We start from the raw sequence: 17,522 nt of genomic DNA, 5'->3' as shown, positions 1-17,522 counted from the left end.
ACAAAACCAATTTATCATGAAAAAACAATAGAGAAGAAAATTTTAATTCTAATAAAAACCAAACTCTTAATAAAATTAGGATTTAAAATCCTAAATAAATTTATAAATTATAATCTATATCTTATTTTATAATTAATTGATATAAATTAATTTTCACTAATTTTTGTTTATATTTATTAATTACAAATAGTAAAAAAAAAAAAAAAGAGAGAGAGAAATGATATCTTTTAAGCCCATAAATATAAAAATTAGTTACATCTGACTGTATTTTAAGAAAAAAATAAAACATAATCCATGTTACAAAGAATTCTAATTCTACAACAAAAAATCTAATTATAAAAAACCCCTCTCATTATTTTTCCGGGCAGATTGGAGCAATATGAGCAGGCTTTGTGATTGAGGTAAAGTTTTTGAGATTTTTGATATATATGAACTGTTATACATCTGAAAATAATTTTTTGACAAAAAAAAAAAAAGAGAAAAGAAAAATGATATTTAGAAGAAGGCGTCTTTGAAGAAAAATTCGAGAGTTGTCTTTTTTTCAGCATAATCCCTAAGAAATTTGAATGAAGGAATAGAATGTGAAAGAAATCTTTGACATTAGATGATCAGTGGTGGTGGTGGAAAGGAATCTGCTTTTCTGCTCTGACCCATGAGAACCCACAAGCTATTCAAGAAGTCTCCTTTATTTTTGGTAAACTATTGAATTGGGCTTATGAAAAAGTTGTGCGATCGAAAATTTTTTACAAACCCTTTTGGATGTAAAATATCGACAGATGGTTGTGTACGTAACAAGAAAATCTGGAGACTATTTAGGGGTGTTTTAGCATTCCCTGTGGAACAGGTTTCTTCTGGGAAAAAGGAGGAAAATGATAGAAAATTAAGGGTATCAGTCACTTTCCTAAGGTTCGCAGTTCAAAGCAGCCAACATCGTCCTCAAATATTTCCGTCAACGTATTGTTAAATTGCAAGAATCAAAACCAAATATTTCCTATATATTATCACTGTCTAACATTTTTGACGCGTCTCGTGTGTCAGAGGAGACGCATTTCAGTCGCAGACACGCCCACGAAGCATCGCTTTGTCCTCTTCCCATTTCGTGCTGTTTCATCCCCTTTCATGGGGTTTCTGAAAACCTAAATCTTTCACCCATTTTCGGGGCATTCATATTCATATCATAACGTGTAGAATCTGACCTTGGAGCCCTTTTTTGTTTTCTTTGCGGAACCTCTCATGTTGGTGGAGCAGAAGCAGCCCAACATGGGTCGGCGGGGACTGGTGGTGGGGAACTACTGCCACGACGTTCTGATCCGGAACGACGTCGTTGTGGGGGAGACTCTCGGTGGCGCCGCGTCCTTCGTCTCCAATGTCCTCGATGGGGTTTCGATTCGCTGTGATTTGGTCTCCAAAGTGGGCTCCGACTTCGCCTACTCCGTGGCTCACCCCCCAATTGCGGTGCCCACTTCGCCGACCACGCTCTTCCACGCCTTTTTTGATTCGGGTAGCGACGGCGAGGGGGCCTGCGATCGGGTTCTCAAGCGCGTCCGTTTTTGTGGTGCGATTGAACCGTCGGATCTGCCGGAGTCGAGGTTTAATTTCGGGATGGCCGTTGGCGTCGCCGGAGAGATATTGCCGGAGACTCTGGAGCGGATGCTTGATATATGTGAGGTTGTGTTTGTTGACATCCAGGCTTTGATTCGAGTGTTTGATTCCAGTGATGGGACGGTGAGGCTTGTGGGGCTGAAAGAGAGTGGGTTCTTTCACCTTCTACCACGAATTGGGTTCTTGAAGGCCTCTGCAGAGGAAGCTCCGTATGTAGATGTTGAGGAAGCGAGGAAATGGTGCTGTGTTCTCATAACAAACGGGAAGGAAGGTTGTACCTTGTATTGGAAGGATGGGGAAATGCAGATATCACCATTTCCGACAGTTCAGATTGATCCCACCGGCGCTGGAGATAGTTTTCTAGGCGGGTTTGTTGCTGGGCTTGTTCAGGGATTGGCAGTGCCAGATGCAGCCCTACTGGGGAACCTTTTCGGGTCCATGACTGTAGGCCAAATTGGATTGCCCAAGTTCGAATTGAGGTTGTTGCAGGTCTGTTTCAATTTTCAAGCTTTTAGCCATATGAACATTGTTTATTATGGATCGAATTCTATGTGACCAATGTTTTATATTATCTACTATCCAGCCAGGCCATCAGTTGATACAATGTTGTGGCCAATTGAACGTTTATTTTGCCTCAATTTGCTCTAACTTTTATTTATTTTCCGTCCTCAAAGTCTCTGGTTGATAGTTGAAAAATCCACAACTCTGAAGTTTCATAATGTTTCTTTGCTTCCCTGGTCGTTTCTGACATCAGACCTAGCTATCAGCATTAGTTGAATGACCAAATTTGTCTGAATTTTGAATAAGCAAGCAATTTGTGTAATGTGGATTGATATCTTCAATGCAACCTCAACTATGTCGGTTGTTGGAAAAAAAAAAAAAAAACAAAGAAAAAGAAAAGGAGAGATCAAAATGGTCTGTTCGACAGATACGACAACTAAATTGAATGGCCTCATCTTTTGGTGTCTAATGCCCTGCAATTAAAAATGCATTATGTGGCTGTTCAGTTTCTATAGGTTCTCTTTTGTAGTCTCTGGCTTGAGATAGCATCCCAGTGATATTGTATCTTTTGTGTGTCTTTCATCTATGTGAAATCTAGGTTTTTTTAATTTTCATAGACGTGTCCTCTGCATCCATTTTGGATTGTTTGATTGTTTTGGTGCCCAGAACTTGATGAAGGATTGGTTTGGAACATTAATTTATTGGGGTATTGAAGCAAACACACTGAGCAAACGGCCATTGCCATTCTCATAGGTCTCCTTCCAATTTTTGAATTAGCTATACTACTTTCCTTTATTCTGTAGAGTTGGGTATGCATGTTTTTTATTTGGGTAAATTTTCTAATGCTCCATTTTCTTGCAGAGAGTTAAGGATGAGGTGCAGAGGAGGAAGATGCAAAGCATCAGCTGCTGTGAAGATAGCAATGATGATTTAAAGTTTGTGAAACCGGCAGGGCACCAGCAGTTCCATTCATCCCTTGCTGCAGCCAAACTAACATCCGCTGCTCCCCTCCAGGAATGTCAATGGGATCTGCGAAACTCTCCTCCTAGAGCCATAGAGCAAGGTATCCCCCAGTACACTGGACAGCAGAAGCTACTACTTAATCCCGTCTATGAAGAACCGATACAATCAGTTGAAGGTACACAGTGAAGCCTCTGCAGAACATGACCTCCCTTTTTATTAGTCTGAATAAAGTCTATGCTTTGGCTAGCAAAGAGATCTCTAAGCACTGCATTTTGTTTTGATCATTCAATCCGAAGCCCCAACCTCTCTCAATGTGCAAGGGTTGCAAGTGGCTGCTGATTGTCCTTTCACATATGTAGTGCATGGCATTCTTGACTAACACTTAGAAACTGAGTTGGTTAAGATGAAATGTTAATGCTAACCATACATCTAATAAAGAAAGAGAAGTCTCAAATCTTTCATACCCAGTTCTAAAATATCATTGAATGTTTCTTCAGTGAATAGTTGATGATCGAGGGATTTGTAATGAGTCATTGGGACATATCCCATGGTTGTCTCAATCATGAGTTGCACAGCATTTAACTTGGTGCTAGGCTTGAATCCATGGATCTGGTGTAAGGACTAAGGAGTTAAACACTTCAATTATTGAGCCAAGAGACCACTCACATCAGTCATCACATCACCAACTAACTTGAATATGTAATAAATGAAATCCCTACTTTCTTCTCTAATCACAGAATCACCTTCTATCCCTTGTTGAAGTGCATGGAAACACCAGGATTCAAATTCCTTGACATTTATAAAGTTGGGCTCATCTTCTGTATTTTCTGTACTTTTTATGTGTATAAATGCGATTTAAAGCTAGAAACCTAGCTATTTCTTGATGGGAGTGAGGAAGAAGAACTTGTTTTGAATACAATGCAAATGCTACATTTGCTTCCATTTTCGGAGGTATAGGGTTATTTGATTAAAAGTGTCATCAAAAACCCCAAATTTGAAATTTAGGGCCTCTTTCATTGTTGTTTTCAAGAACTCTTTTATATTTTTAAAAAACAAAGAACACTAATAACGTGTTTGGGGAAAAGGGGTGTGTTTTTATTTTTTGTGTTTTCTTTTCAAAAACCAATTTTTTTGAAAACAATAAAAAGATGTTTTCATTGTTTTTTCACTATTCAAATAATATATTGTTTTTAGTGTTTTTTCTTCCTTCTTTCTTATGTTTTCTAGCTGTATTTTGTGTTTCTACAAAGGTGAGTTCTACCCAACCATCACACCCTTACCCCCAAGTCCTTTCTTCTTCCTTAAATTATTGAAATTAATATATTTGTACATGATTACAAAATCATCATTTGTTTAAAAAAGTTATAATTTGTGTAAAAATTTTAAAAGGGAATCATTTTTTTAATTAAAATGAATCGTGCATATAAAAATTATTATATATTTATAATATCATGTTAATAGTAGAAAACACTTTATTATTATTTTAATAAAAATTCAAACATGTTTATTGTTCTATTTGTTTTTAAAAACTTTTTTTAGAACAAAAACCGTTTTTTAGATCAGTTTTCAAAAATAGTAACTAGACATGCCCTTAACCTTTCATTATTTTTTGGGTCTAATTTCCATTAAAAAAAAAAAAAAGTCCTTCCCGATAGAGGATATTTACATGTAAAATGAGTTACTTCTTAAGAAAAATATGAGATTAATTTAGATTCATAAATTTAAGGATTATTTAATCATTTTTAACTAATTAATTCTATGTAAAAAGCCCTTATTTTCCATATAAAATATATTTTTTTTTTGTTAAAAAAAGAAGAAGAACATATAAACCTCTTTCCACTACAATTAGATAGAATTTAGAAAATACTTGATTTTTATATAGTATTTGTATTTTCACTCAATAAAAAAAATCAAAATATTTGACTCAATAGAAAAAATCAAAATATTTGACTTTTTCTATTTATCATATTTTGACTTTTTCTATTAAACCAAAATACAAACACCATCAACGCACATTCCTCAACCATGATATCGGTATGCAACAATAAAAAACAACCTTTCAAAAATATAAAAGGAAAAATGAAAATAAAAGTAAGTAATTTAACTTGAAGTAATATTAGTATATGATGACAAATGATATTTTAATTTTTTTTAAAAAAAATTTCTTCCTTATCGGATTAAGACAATAAAATAAAAGGTTATCAAATTAGCACAAAAGAAAGTTTGACCGACAACTCGATCACATATTATCAATTTTATAGTATTATTTTTTCATCTAATTAAAAAAATAAAATAAGTTAATTAAATAATTTTATGAAGTATAATATTATATCATCAACACAATTATTCTTTTCATCTTATTAAATTAAATAAATTAATTAAATTAATCAAATAATTTTATAATGGATAAAAGGAAAAAAAAAAACGGAAGTTAATAACATATGGAATTACTCGAGGACCGTTGTTCGATAGATCAACTGTAACTCTAGTAATTCAAATTTTAACTAAAATAAAAGAAATTAATTCTCTTTATTCAACTGAAGAAATAGGAGTCGTACTGGGAATGGGAATCCCTGTTGACTAAGAAAAACAATCTGTATGCATGAATGGAGATTTCATTCCTGAGCTGGGTCTCTCACTCATCCCACTGAAACCAGAAAACCAAAATATAGGGTTTATTACAGTGGTATAATCGTAGCTTTTTTGGGCAAGAATCTGTACTTGGGTCCAGAGAAAAAGTGGAAAAAAGTAGAACCCCTTCTAGGCCTTTGATTTGTGTGGAGTCGCGTCAGCGGAAAAACGAGGTGGGTGGATTCTCTCGCGTTTCTCGCCACCACCGTGGAATCCTAAATCTTAGATTTATTCCCAACCATCAAAACCCGTTTTTCTTATTCTTTATCTGAAACCCTGAATAGGGGCATGATTGATTTGGTCGATAACCATTCTAGGGTTTGGGAAACCCTGGAATTTTGATTCACCGGTTGTGGGTTTTGATCGCTTGTTTCACTGATTTTGATAAGAAGATGAAACCCCAGAAGAGGAGGAAGAAGCAGGGGTCGCGACCGCGGAAGCCGGTGGGCAAGGAGGAGGGTTGCGAGCAAGAGGACGAGAACCGGAGGGATGTCGGTGCTTTGATGGAGGCTTTTGGCTCGGTTTCTGTCGTCGAGGCCGCTTCGGAGTATCGGGAAGCGGAGGAGGACCTGAATAAGGCGGCAGAGATTTTAGGGAGGTTGGTGTTGGACTCTTCTGATGATCAGACGGCCACTTCGTCGGAGGGGTTTGTGGAGGCGAATTGTGGTGAAGATCTGGTGAATGAGAAGGGTTTTAAAGGGGGTAAGAAGAAGAAGAGGGTGGTTGCAGCTACAGGGACTGTTTCAACGGTTTTGGGGAAGGACTATGCTGTGTCGAAGCCGCCGAGGAGGGATTTGATGAAAGCAAAGCCTGTGAATAAAGAGGAGGCAGAGCAGTTTTTGTGCTCAATGTTTGGAGATGAGTGCGAGCTGAGCATGGCTGTGGTTAGAGATGTTCTTTGTGAGTTTTCCTCTTTGTTTTTATACTACATTTGTAAGGGCTAGTATACTAAATTTGAAAACTTTTGCTGCCACATTATGCTGTAAAAACTAAACTTGGGTAGAGGATCAGGGTTTGTATTTATGTGTTTTATTTGTTAGAACGAGAGCTCGATCTTTGTTAGTAAATTGGGCATTTTTTGGATAAACTTTGTTGAACTTTTAGTAGTAAGTGATGTTGTATTTTTGGATGATATATTCCAAAGGAAACTCTGACTTCCACAGGGAAGACAAAGGTATATTTAAATTGAGGGGAAGAAGATAAAGGCAAATTCCCCTGTACATGAAGAGTATGGAAGTTATAGAGCAATATGAAAGAACACTATAGGAGTACAGTGGAGGATATTAGGAAAGTTCATGCTGATTAAACATATCTGTGTTTACATGGATCTGATACATAGCATGATAGCCTAGGATAAAGAAGAAGAAAACCTAGACGCTTAAGACGCTTTGACACTTGAGCTCTACCCCCATGTGGTATGCCTTTAGACAATGACACTTGTTGTGGATACTTGAATCCATGCAACACCAAAGATGCTTCATTGTTTAGATAGTAGTTGAAATAGTTACATCACTTTTGTTGACCAGATACAGAACTTTCCTTTGTGATTTTTTCCCTTTACAATTTAAAGTATCAATCAAAATTCTTTAAAGCTCCACGATGTTTGGTGTCTTAATTAAGATCTTGTTAGTGGAGCCATGCTAGGTTCACAGTCAGTTGTTCTTGTTGTCACTGGACAAGGTATGGTTTCTTCTGCTGACCATAAAGTCATCCATGTGGAGGAATTTGATGGTCCATCTATGAGATCATATGGAGGAATTTTTTTTTTCTTGGAAAATGTGTTAAGGAAGTGATTGCTGCTAAGTGCTGCCAAAGATGAGGCATAAAGTAATATGTAGGGAGAAATACAAGACCCTGGAGTAATTGCAGTAGGGAAGAAAATAATAACTGCTGATTGATGTGAGTTGGACATGTCCAAAGAAGGCCAACAGTGGGTTGAGGCGATTTAATGTGATTTGACAGTTCCAAGGAGATAGTAGAGGTCAAAAAAATGGATTTCAGCAAATTGGAAGAGGAATTTTTTTTTCTTTGTTTTTTGTCACCAATGCAAAGAGTTTGATACAATCTTTATTTATTTGTAGAATTTAGTATTTTTGATGCTATGTTTTGATACGAATGGTCTACAGCTTATTTATTTTTATTTAGGCCATTTCATGGTGATTTGGTGGGTTAAAGATGATGGTTATATATTAAAACTTAAAAGTAAACCATCTTTCTTAATTGATATCACAATCCTGTTCACAAGTTTGATTTATTCTTATCAACTTAGACCATAATAGGTCTCTTTTTCTTGAACCCTTGTATGTCTTTGTTATGGGTTAATCTATCTGGATTTTTCTTTTCTTTTCTTTTTTTGGATCAGTAAGTGAGATGGGTTAATATGGATTTATTCTTTGAACTTATCAAAAAATAGATTTATTCTTTGATATTTTGCATATGTTTATTACCAAGCTCCCAATAGGCTTCTTACTCATTGCCTGCCTGATACCTGGTGTATGTTAGTGACTCAAAGTTATATTTTGTACATGAGATGAACTTCAGTGGTGTATTTCATGAGCTGAAAATTTTGTCTTTGCAGGTCAATGTGGATACAATTTTGACAAGGTACAATAGATATCCATTTGGGGTCTTTTTCATTTTTTAAATTGATATTAAACACACTGCTTTGCTATTTTATTGCCAATTGTAAATGTTAGTTAACCTACCGGCTTCATTTTTCTTAATTGAATTTTGTAATCATATATTACCATCTGCTCAAGTAGATCACATTTTATTTAATAATAGTTTTATTAGAGAAAGAAACATCACATCCTTTAGATCCTACTGATTTTAACAGTGGTGTCCTCCTACTCCATGCTGATTATAGATTCCAGTGGCATGGATATCCCCTTTGCTACTGGTGTGCAGTTTGGTTAAGATCTCATCATGGGATCAAGCAAGTGTAGCTCTTGTATCCAATGATTTTTAAGGATTATTTATTCCATTCTTTTTATGCAAACAGTGTAGGGATAACCTCTTGTACACAGTGAGATGGCGTGGGGATAATCTGATAGTGTAGGGATAATCTCTCTTACAGAAGTGGTAATATAGGATTTGGTGATATGCGGTCATGAAGCATATCAAGGTGGTGCTACCAATTATTTCCTTCCACTTTGTGGAGCATTCTTGTTAATTTCCATGTTTAGAAGGGAGTCCTAGTTACTTTTATCTAGAGTCATGTTCTCCTTGTCAGCTATGTCTTTTCTCACTTCTTCGTCCCACATTCTCTCTAAATTTTTTCTTGTTCTTTGAATTGGTGTCTTCAACTTGAATTAACTCGCTCTTGGTACTGGTGTGCCATTGATCTTTGTTGTGGAAAACTCATCTAAGACAACTCTCCCTCATCTGAAAAATGTGTTCTTATCTTGTTCTTTCTTTTGTTGTATTATGGTTTATAGAGCTGTTTACTGACTAATATTTTGAAGTTGTAGATAGACAGTCTGTTGATACATCTATTATTTATTTTAAGAATATATTGTTGTCTTATTGTATAGGTTTTTTTTTTTAATTTTTTTTTTTTAAATTTTCAGGCCTTGGATGCTTTGCTTGTTTTATCTGATTCCTTGCATGAGCCGGCCATGAATGGTAGATGTAGCTATAGTGCAAAAAGTAAAAGGGATACAAGATTCTTATGCAGTGATAATGTAAGTGATACTACCCTTTTATTTCATTTGTTTTGAAACTTACTGGTGATTTGTGGTTAATTTAATAGGGTATTGTGTTAAGAACTAAGCATTTTCTAAGGGGGTAATTGAGTGTGCCATGGAATTGAATCAGTTCATTGTTATCACATGACATTTGAGTCCACACACAAAAAAATGCTGGCACAAATTAATCAAATGGTACAGACAGTCATTCTTTAAAAACATGGATGCCATTTTTTAAACAAATGCCTTGGAAAAGTAATGGACTTTAATGCTATAGAAAACCTGAGGTCTTTATTTCAAATCCCATGCAATATGTGACTGATTCATTAGTTTCTATGGAACTTTCAAACTCCCCAAAGTGATTTACCTACTATGATTTGCATCCACTCCCTTACAGTGAGCTCGGTTGCTAATTCCCTTTCCTGGGTTATGGCACTGGGATCTATTCCATAATAATTATGAGTGTGTTCTCATATACTTAGGTTTACATGAAACCATCAATGCGAGGTCTTTGATTCTTCTCCAGGGATATCAATTTGCCAAGGAATAGCAGCATAGAAGATGATATTAGTGACATTTTTATCTGTAAAAATGATAGAAAATAAGTACTTAGAGATTGTTCCTGACTGTCAAGAAAGTTAGGACTTTGTTTTCTCTTTGACCTTCTTCAAATCTTCTGTGCTGACAATATTGTCAAATGATACATGAATTACTTAACAAAGGAGTTTGCAGGCCTGTCTTAAGCCCTCCCCTTTTTAACTGTTTGCTGGGTGCACTCTGTAATATGCTGTTGATGCATTTGTCAAATTTTCTGGCTTGTTACTTGTTCATTTCCACTTCCTCACATGAATGATGCTATTTTGGCTTAGGCATGGTCGCCTAACTAGAACTTTGTACGATGTTGCACCATTGATTTGATTCTGTTAATAAGCATTTCATGCAGGTTTAAAAGTCTCATTCTGATGCTAATGGAAAATGTTGGCCACTCTGTGTATAGTGTACTCTGTTTGGTTGAGAACTAATTTTACAAGCATTGCAAAAGACTGAAAGTATTAAGTTACTGATAATGTGACCTTGTATTTATAGTGATTTAATTTTTTTTAAACAGTTAACTGATGGGGCTTCTGATTCAACCTCTCATTCTTCCGAATCCGAACTTCAGGATAATGCAGGACCTCTGGACCATTATTTCAGGTAACTCTCTAATTATTTCTGTTGCCACTGCAACTGTTTTGCTTTACCTATTCTTTTTTAGTATGATTGGTTGGTAGAACACACTGGAGACCATTTGTTCAGTAGTGAGTGTGCTATTATGGAACTTTGGGTGATCTGCTGAGACTGAAAGTTTAGGAAAAAGTTGAGGATTTAATATGGTTTCAGAATACCTTCTTTAGAAAAAGCGGACACTCAAAACCTAAAGAAGATTTCAAAAACCTTAAAAATATACTTAAAAAAAGGTCCATTTCAATAAACTTGATAAACTCTGTTGGTTTGTTGGTTCAACCTCTTTCATTGAGTTTTTTGTTTCATCCATGTGAATGTGCTTTGGGTTTTCCCCCCTTTAGATCCTGTAGTTATTTTGGTTCAGAATGTTTTGGATTTTTGATTGTATGGAGTTAAGCAATAGATGTTCATAGTTATTCTAATAGATAAATAACTAGCAAGATTGAAATGCAGATAATTTAGAACTCAACTCCCACCTACCAAAAAAGTAAAAATAAAATAAATAATAAATAAATAGAAGGTTTAAAACTTCCTTTTCCCCCCTTCATTTGGTACTTGAAGCTAAAGCCTTGCAAATCCCCACCCAACTCCTTGCAAGTTGAATCAAACCTCAAAAGCTAGTCTCAACTCCCATTGTGTGATAGAGTGCCCCCTCACCAGCCCACCCACACAAACATCTGTCAAGTATAAGAGAGGTATGTTTAAAATATAAGGGGTGCTTCAAGATGAGATGCATCCTCATGGGAGTTTCACTCTGTTTAAACTTTAATAAAGACTCTATCAATGTTTTCTAGCATGTCTCTTGAGCCTCATCTTCAGGCTAGCCTCACTCCATAAGCTTCAGAAGCCTGCAAAATTCTGTATATGCTTGTTGGTATTTACATTTTCTTTAAGGTGATTTTCTTTGTTGTATGTTATAGACTGTTTCACTTGTTCCTGAATACTTTTCATGGACAAATTGGACTACTATTCCATGTGGAAATGTATTGAAGAAATTTTTTAGAAATCCTTATCAACCAACTTCTAGTTTAAATTTCTTCTCATGTGTAAAGTATTTTACTTATCAGTCCCTGTTCCTAAAAGTTTAAATGTGTTCTTTATTTTTGGTTTTTGTATCCTTGTAGGAATTATGCTGAGGTTCTTGCAAGTTCTGAAACATGTTCTCCATCTAGCCCAAGAATTTCCCAGTTGGATCCTGCTCAACAGGTGCTGGAATATTTGTTCAACATTCCCAAGAGCTCTGAACAAGAGCCTAGCACCATGAATTGGAGGAATGTGGCGAAGAAAATGGAATCACTGGGACAAGGATTTGATTTTCATCGTTCTGGTGTTGTGGAACCTCAGCCAAACAGCTATGGTACCTAACATTTACCCTGTTTCATTTAATTAGCAGTTAGTATGCTTCCACCTATTTACATCTCCAATACATAAATTCAGTACTTGACTGAAGTTCACAGAGGTATGGATAAGGTAATATGGTGTTCAGACACAGTTATTGTACTGGGCATACCTATGTTCCATATGTCGTCCTCTGGAGTTAGTTCATTCTTGGTGATGGAGAGGAAGGAGAATAAAAACATATAAAAAAAAAATGCCTACCAATGTACACTTTCAAAGGTGTTATGGGGTGGCCAGGGAGTGGAAGAAGTTGCTGAAGGGTCTGGATGATCTCTTCTGTTGAAGCTATGTGCTTCATAGAAATGCCCAGGGGAAATTCAATCTGGTACGGTCTGTAGGGAGGGTTGATATGAGCAAAATCCATATGTTAGAAAGTTTATTATTTAAGATAGTTGCAAGTAGCCCCTTTAATAATATTTTTAAATGGACTGATATATTTGCCATATTTTCGAAAATCCGAGTATTAATATTATTTGTGATTTAACCCAGATGCATAGATATTCTACAAATTGGTATGTTTTAGAAACATGTTTTCAAATAAGTATATATTCAATACTTCAACACATTAGCCATATCTCGTATTCTAGCATTTTGCAGTCCAACAAATCCGACACCTGGACACACATCTGCACTCAATACTCATATCTGACTCCATGAAAAAATTTCCCATTTCAAGGAAATATGTATCAGTTCTTTAGTTTTTGAAACTAAATCCCTTCTTTCTTGGCTGAGTGTCTCTCTGTGAACTGTCCCGAATATTAGATCATAAATTTCTTGATAAGAATATTGTATGTTTGTTCATTATTGGATCATATCTAGCTCCCCAGTCTTCAGTTTAACTTATCTTGGAATTGTAGCTAAAGGAGATGAATATCAGGCGTATAGAAAAGCTGCAAACGAGCAATGGGATTCAGTTAAATCCTGCTATCAAAAAGTAAGATGGTTTTATTGTGTTTTCCCTGAGTTTGATTGTTTAATCATTAATGAGACCACATTCAAAATTTTAATTTTGCGACAAATACCTTGTTTCATTTACGTCTTCTGTAGGCTGCAACAGCATATTCAAAAGGAGAACTGACGTATGCAGCTTACCTTTCTGACCAGGTATGCTCCTACTACAGGAAGGACATTCAAATAGAGAGGCACGCATGCATGTTTGAATTTCACCTTTTAGGCTTGGTTTAATTTTATCTTTCATTCCCTAGCATGACCTGTATACATGTGCCACCTTATAGGTGTGCAGTTGACTTGATATAGGTGCTGGATAATTTATCCTACAGTCCGCCCTCCCTTCCCCCCCACAAATAAATAAATAAATAAAGTGTAAAAGGAATGCACTACTTTTCTGGTAGGCATTCATTTCTGTTCTCCTTTTAATGTCCCTATTTTGTCATACAGATTCTTATGTTGGCATGGATGAGCCATTGACCTGATATGGGTGCTACTAGATAATTGATCCTACACTGTTCACCAAAAGAAAAGAAAGAAAAGAAAAAGAGAAAGGAAAAAGAAAAAAATGTATCTGGTTGAGAAGAATTCACATCTTCTTTGATCCACCGTCATTTTCTTTCCCGTTTAATGTCCTTATCTTGTCATATAGGTTAGTATGTTAGTGATGGATGTGCTAACTTGAACTCCCAAATCACTCACTTGCACTTTTTTCTAATCTACAGTCATCTTCTTTCCCTTTTTAATGTCCTTATCTCGTCAGATAGGTTAGTAAATTAGTGATGGATGTGCTTACCCAAACTCCCAAATCACTCACTATGGTGTTCTTGTAAGCACCCTGCATACCTGCTGAGCCTCCTTTTTGGTTTGGTATAGATCTGAGATTGGTACCGACCGATAACTAAGTAAATAAACGGTGGAGAAAATCAAAAGCCATGAAAATGAAGAACTTTGGAAGGAAAGTTCGGAGACTCAGCCTCAGTTTGCATCTTCATCCTTCAGACCAAAGCTTTTTGCATCATCGTATGATTGATTTATCTCCAGTTTAATGCCTTCAAACCTCTGAGATGATGTGAGAAGGTGTCGGTTGAGAGGTGAAATGGGTATTGTGCAGAGAAGATGAAATGGGTATTTAGCAGAGATATAAATGGGTATCATGGAGAGAAAGGTTTTTGACTGAGTATATGAGTTTAAAAAAATGGTGATAGGTATTTAGGTTATTTCACAACATCTGTATTTAAATAGATAGTTGGGATTCTATGAAATAATAATAAATATTTAGGTTTATACGAAATAAATAGGATATCAATATTAATATAAAAATTAAAAACTAATGGATTGAAGAAGTACTAAAAAATTTATATTTTAAAAAAAATTTATTTATTCAAATGAAAATAAAATTAATAATTTTTTTATAAAATGGTTTTATTTAGAATATATTTGATAGAAAAAATGATATTTATATTTTTAAAGCTGATTCATGGATATTTTCTAATGGTTGAAAATATTTTTTAAAATCTTCAACATATTTAATTTAAACATATTTATTATAAAAATAAACTCTTTTTTTACTAGTTTTATATGATATTTAGTATGAGGTGATTAAATAAAAAAAAAATTAAACCTATTCCAACATGCTTCCATCACTATATGGATAATTCTCTCTCTATATATCATTAATTTTTTTAGTCTATGTGATTGTATTTATTTTTGTGATAATTTTAACAATTCTCTTAAAAATTTTGGAGTTCTTAAATTAACATATTTTGCGAATCATTCGATACCAATCCAAAATACTGAGACTGATGGGCCTCAGGACTGATACCATGACTTTGAACCTTGCTTATTGTCATCTACCTTCTTATGCTACTGTCAATTGAATAATATTCTAATAGATACTGACTCCTGAATATGATCCTTGATGATGTTTGTGATCGTTGGACTTGGATTTGTGGTTTTCAAAACCTGATTTTCATGTTGCATTTGGGTAGGGAAAAGTGCAAACTAAAGTGGCTCGAGAGGCAGATGAGAAGGCAAGCCAGAACATATTCGAAGCCAGGTTAGCACATTTGAAAACAAAGCAAATCAGAATCTTCTTTTCTCTTTCTCACCTCTACTTTTTAATATTAGTAGTTGAACTAAGCTATCACCAGTAATTTGCAGAAACAAGAGCATAAAAAATGTGATAACCATTGATTTACATGGACAACATGTCAAACAAGCGATAAGGCTATTGAAAATTCATCTCCTATTTGGAGTATATGTGCCCTGTAAGCATATGTTGCAACCCCTAATATCTATACATGCTCTTGTTTTTTCTTCTTGCTTTCTTCTCACTTCCATGCCAAATGAGTTTTACTTGCTGTTGGTTATTAAATTTGAGCTGTTTTATTTTGTTTGTTTTCCGCATAGCTGTTAAATCTCTTAGGGTTATCACTGGATGTGGGTCTCATGGTGTGGGGAAGTCAAAGCTGAAACAATCGGTATGGATTTCTGCCATCCCTCTCCTATGGATTTCAGTTTATTATTGTGAAAAAATAGTATGATAGGTTTCACGTGTCAGCTTTTGCATGGAGGTTTGATATCAAAGTCGTAAAAGAAAAATGTAGATTGCAAATTCAGGAGCCATGGAGGCATCTTCTCATGTGTGGTTTTTAGCAGTGTTTAAAAAGGCTTTCAAGGCTTATGTCTCCAGGCTTGACTCTGGGCGAGGTGTTAAGAATTAGCCTTGAGGCTTAAGCCTTAGTATAAGGTACTTGAAGCTGAAGCCTCAATGCTATTAAGGCTTAAGCCTTAGATATCTATGGCTTTTTTCCGAGTATTGAGCCTTTTTGGATCTCAATGTTCAATGGTTTTAATGTTTTTGGACCTTTAGTATTCTATTTTGGGTCTTGGGTGAAGTTCTTAGTTTAATTTTTGAAAAATAGGGCTTTGCTGGATTCCATTCTCCCTTTCAAAGGAAGGGGGGGAAAGAAAGAAATTTAGGAGAAAAGAAAGGTTCTTGCTGCTGGAGTTTCTGTGCCACCTCCATCTTCTGCCATTGCTTTACTTAAAGCCTGAAAACTGTTCCACTGTAATTGGTGGATGAAGAAGAAGAAAGGGTAGACATTTACATTGATGGAGAGGATGAAAAGGCAGTTAAATATGATGATAATTCCTTAGAAGATCCTACTATGCCTTGTTTCATTTGGGTGAAACACTTTTAAGACTGCCTTAAGCCTTTCAGAACACTGTTTTTTAGTCATGCAATACCCGCAGAAAAAGTGCTGCTTTGTTATTTACAGTAGAACCAGGGTCTCTGTTTTATAAATGTTCAATTTACGTCTAAAATTTGACAAAGAATTATACCGTGGTCACCCATGCCATCTTCCGGTCAATATGGGCATAGTAGGGAAGTCCACCCATTCATCACCAGCCTTTCTTTTCTAACATCCTTTGGCTGAGAGATTGAGAAACCTGAATGTACAGGTTTCATTTTAGCAAAAGCCTCCTGGTGAAACTGTATATGCCTCCACAGTGGAGTAACAACATTCTTTTCTATCAATGCTCTTAAAAATTAGCCCTCCAGATTGCTTGATTTGTGTAGGGACGTGGACTAGCCTGCTTGTTGATCTATATGATGCTGTAACTTGCCACTCGCTTAATGCAGGTCATTAACCTAATGGAAAAGGAAGGCATTGAATGGAGTGAAGAGAATCGAGGAACGGTGATAATTAAGCTGGATGGACAGAGAGATTTCAGATTTCTGGAATCTGATGGTGAAACCGAGTAACTCGACTTATTTGAAACTAAAGATGATTTCTCCCTCAGCATCAAAGTTTGTGGTTTTAACCCCAGGGAGTCGTTGAGAACTGCTGCAACCCGGTTCTACAAGACCCCTGAGATATTTTTCTTGTGTCAAAAATTGATAGTTAACCCTAGGGAGGAGTTACAGGTCATGTAGAGTATAATTGAAGGCCAGGTTGCAGATGTATCATATCTTGTTACAGGATCTTTTTCTTCTGTGTTAATGGGCCAAAGATTGAGCCAGACAATGGGCCATCTTTGGGCTCAATCCCCCCTTGTACAATTTATGAAGAAAATGTATTTTCTTAGCTACTCATATGACAGGGGCGTGGATACATTAACCTTATGTACAATGGTTGACTCATTAATGATTTCCCAGCAGGATTTAGAGTCCATTTAATGGTGTTTTTAGAAAGCATTTTTAGTATAGAAACTGTTTTTGAAAAAAAAAAAAGATTAGGCATTTGGTAAAATTTAAAAAGTATTTTTAAAAAGTAAAAAAATCAATTGTAATGCTTCTCAAATAAACAAATGATGTTTTACATAATTAAAATCAAATTATTTTAAGCAACGTGTCATCATGAAGGGGAAGTTGACATAATCATAATAGCCGTCGGGTGTATGGAAAATTTTAATATTTATTTAAGTTTATTTTTATTTATTTATTATTTTTTTATATAAAGGTGACATGGTTAAAAAAATGTATAAGTTTTTAATTAATTTTAATTTTTTATAATAAATTATTTTTCAATATTTTTTTATCCTTTTTTAGAAGTTGAGATC

The 17,522-nt window shown here is 35.3% G+C and overlaps 2 protein-coding genes across 5 annotated transcripts; both read left to right on the top strand.

The window, feature by feature from the left end:
- Nucleotides 1-602: 602 nt before the first annotated feature.
- Nucleotides 603-3,542, top strand: LOC117916771 (inositol 3-kinase). Its single transcript, XM_034832942.1, has 2 exons — nucleotides 603-2,091; nucleotides 2,965-3,542. Exons 1-2 carry the CDS (start codon nucleotides 1,234-1,236, stop codon nucleotides 3,250-3,252), a joined length of 1,146 nt encoding a protein of 381 aa, XP_034688833.1. The 5' UTR covers nucleotides 603-1,233; the 3' UTR covers nucleotides 3,253-3,542.
- Nucleotides 3,543-5,634: 2,092 nt separating this feature from the next.
- Nucleotides 5,635-17,134, top strand: LOC117916140 (SMR domain-containing protein At5g58720). 4 transcript variants are annotated; one of them, XM_034832008.1, is made up of 11 exons: nucleotides 5,637-6,597; nucleotides 8,276-8,301; nucleotides 9,267-9,380; nucleotides 10,492-10,577; nucleotides 11,732-11,964; nucleotides 12,863-12,939; nucleotides 13,053-13,109; nucleotides 14,945-15,012; nucleotides 15,117-15,223; nucleotides 15,366-15,436; nucleotides 16,603-17,134. In XM_034832008.1, exons 1-11 carry the CDS (start codon nucleotides 6,090-6,092, stop codon nucleotides 16,723-16,725), a joined length of 1,470 nt encoding a protein of 489 aa, XP_034687899.1. In that variant the 5' UTR covers nucleotides 5,637-6,089; the 3' UTR covers nucleotides 16,726-17,134. The 4 variants fall into 4 exon arrangements, 3 of the variants coding, with proteins under 3 accessions (XP_034687900.1, XP_034687901.1, XP_034687899.1); XR_004651516.1 differs by lacking the exon at nucleotides 15,117-15,223 and having other exon boundaries at nucleotides 5,635-6,597; nucleotides 16,603-16,623; XM_034832009.1 differs by lacking the exon at nucleotides 15,366-15,436 and having other exon boundaries at nucleotides 5,635-6,597; nucleotides 16,603-16,688.
- The last annotated feature ends 388 nt before the right edge of the window (nucleotides 17,135-17,522 follow it).

This window comes from Vitis riparia, chromosome 6 (genome assembly GCF_004353265.1).
Source record: "Vitis riparia cultivar Riparia Gloire de Montpellier isolate 1030 chromosome 6, EGFV_Vit.rip_1.0, whole genome shotgun sequence".
In the NCBI taxonomy this organism is placed as follows: Eukaryota; Viridiplantae; Streptophyta; class Magnoliopsida; order Vitales; family Vitaceae; genus Vitis; species Vitis riparia.
This window is presented reverse-complemented; position numbering and strand designations above follow the sequence as displayed.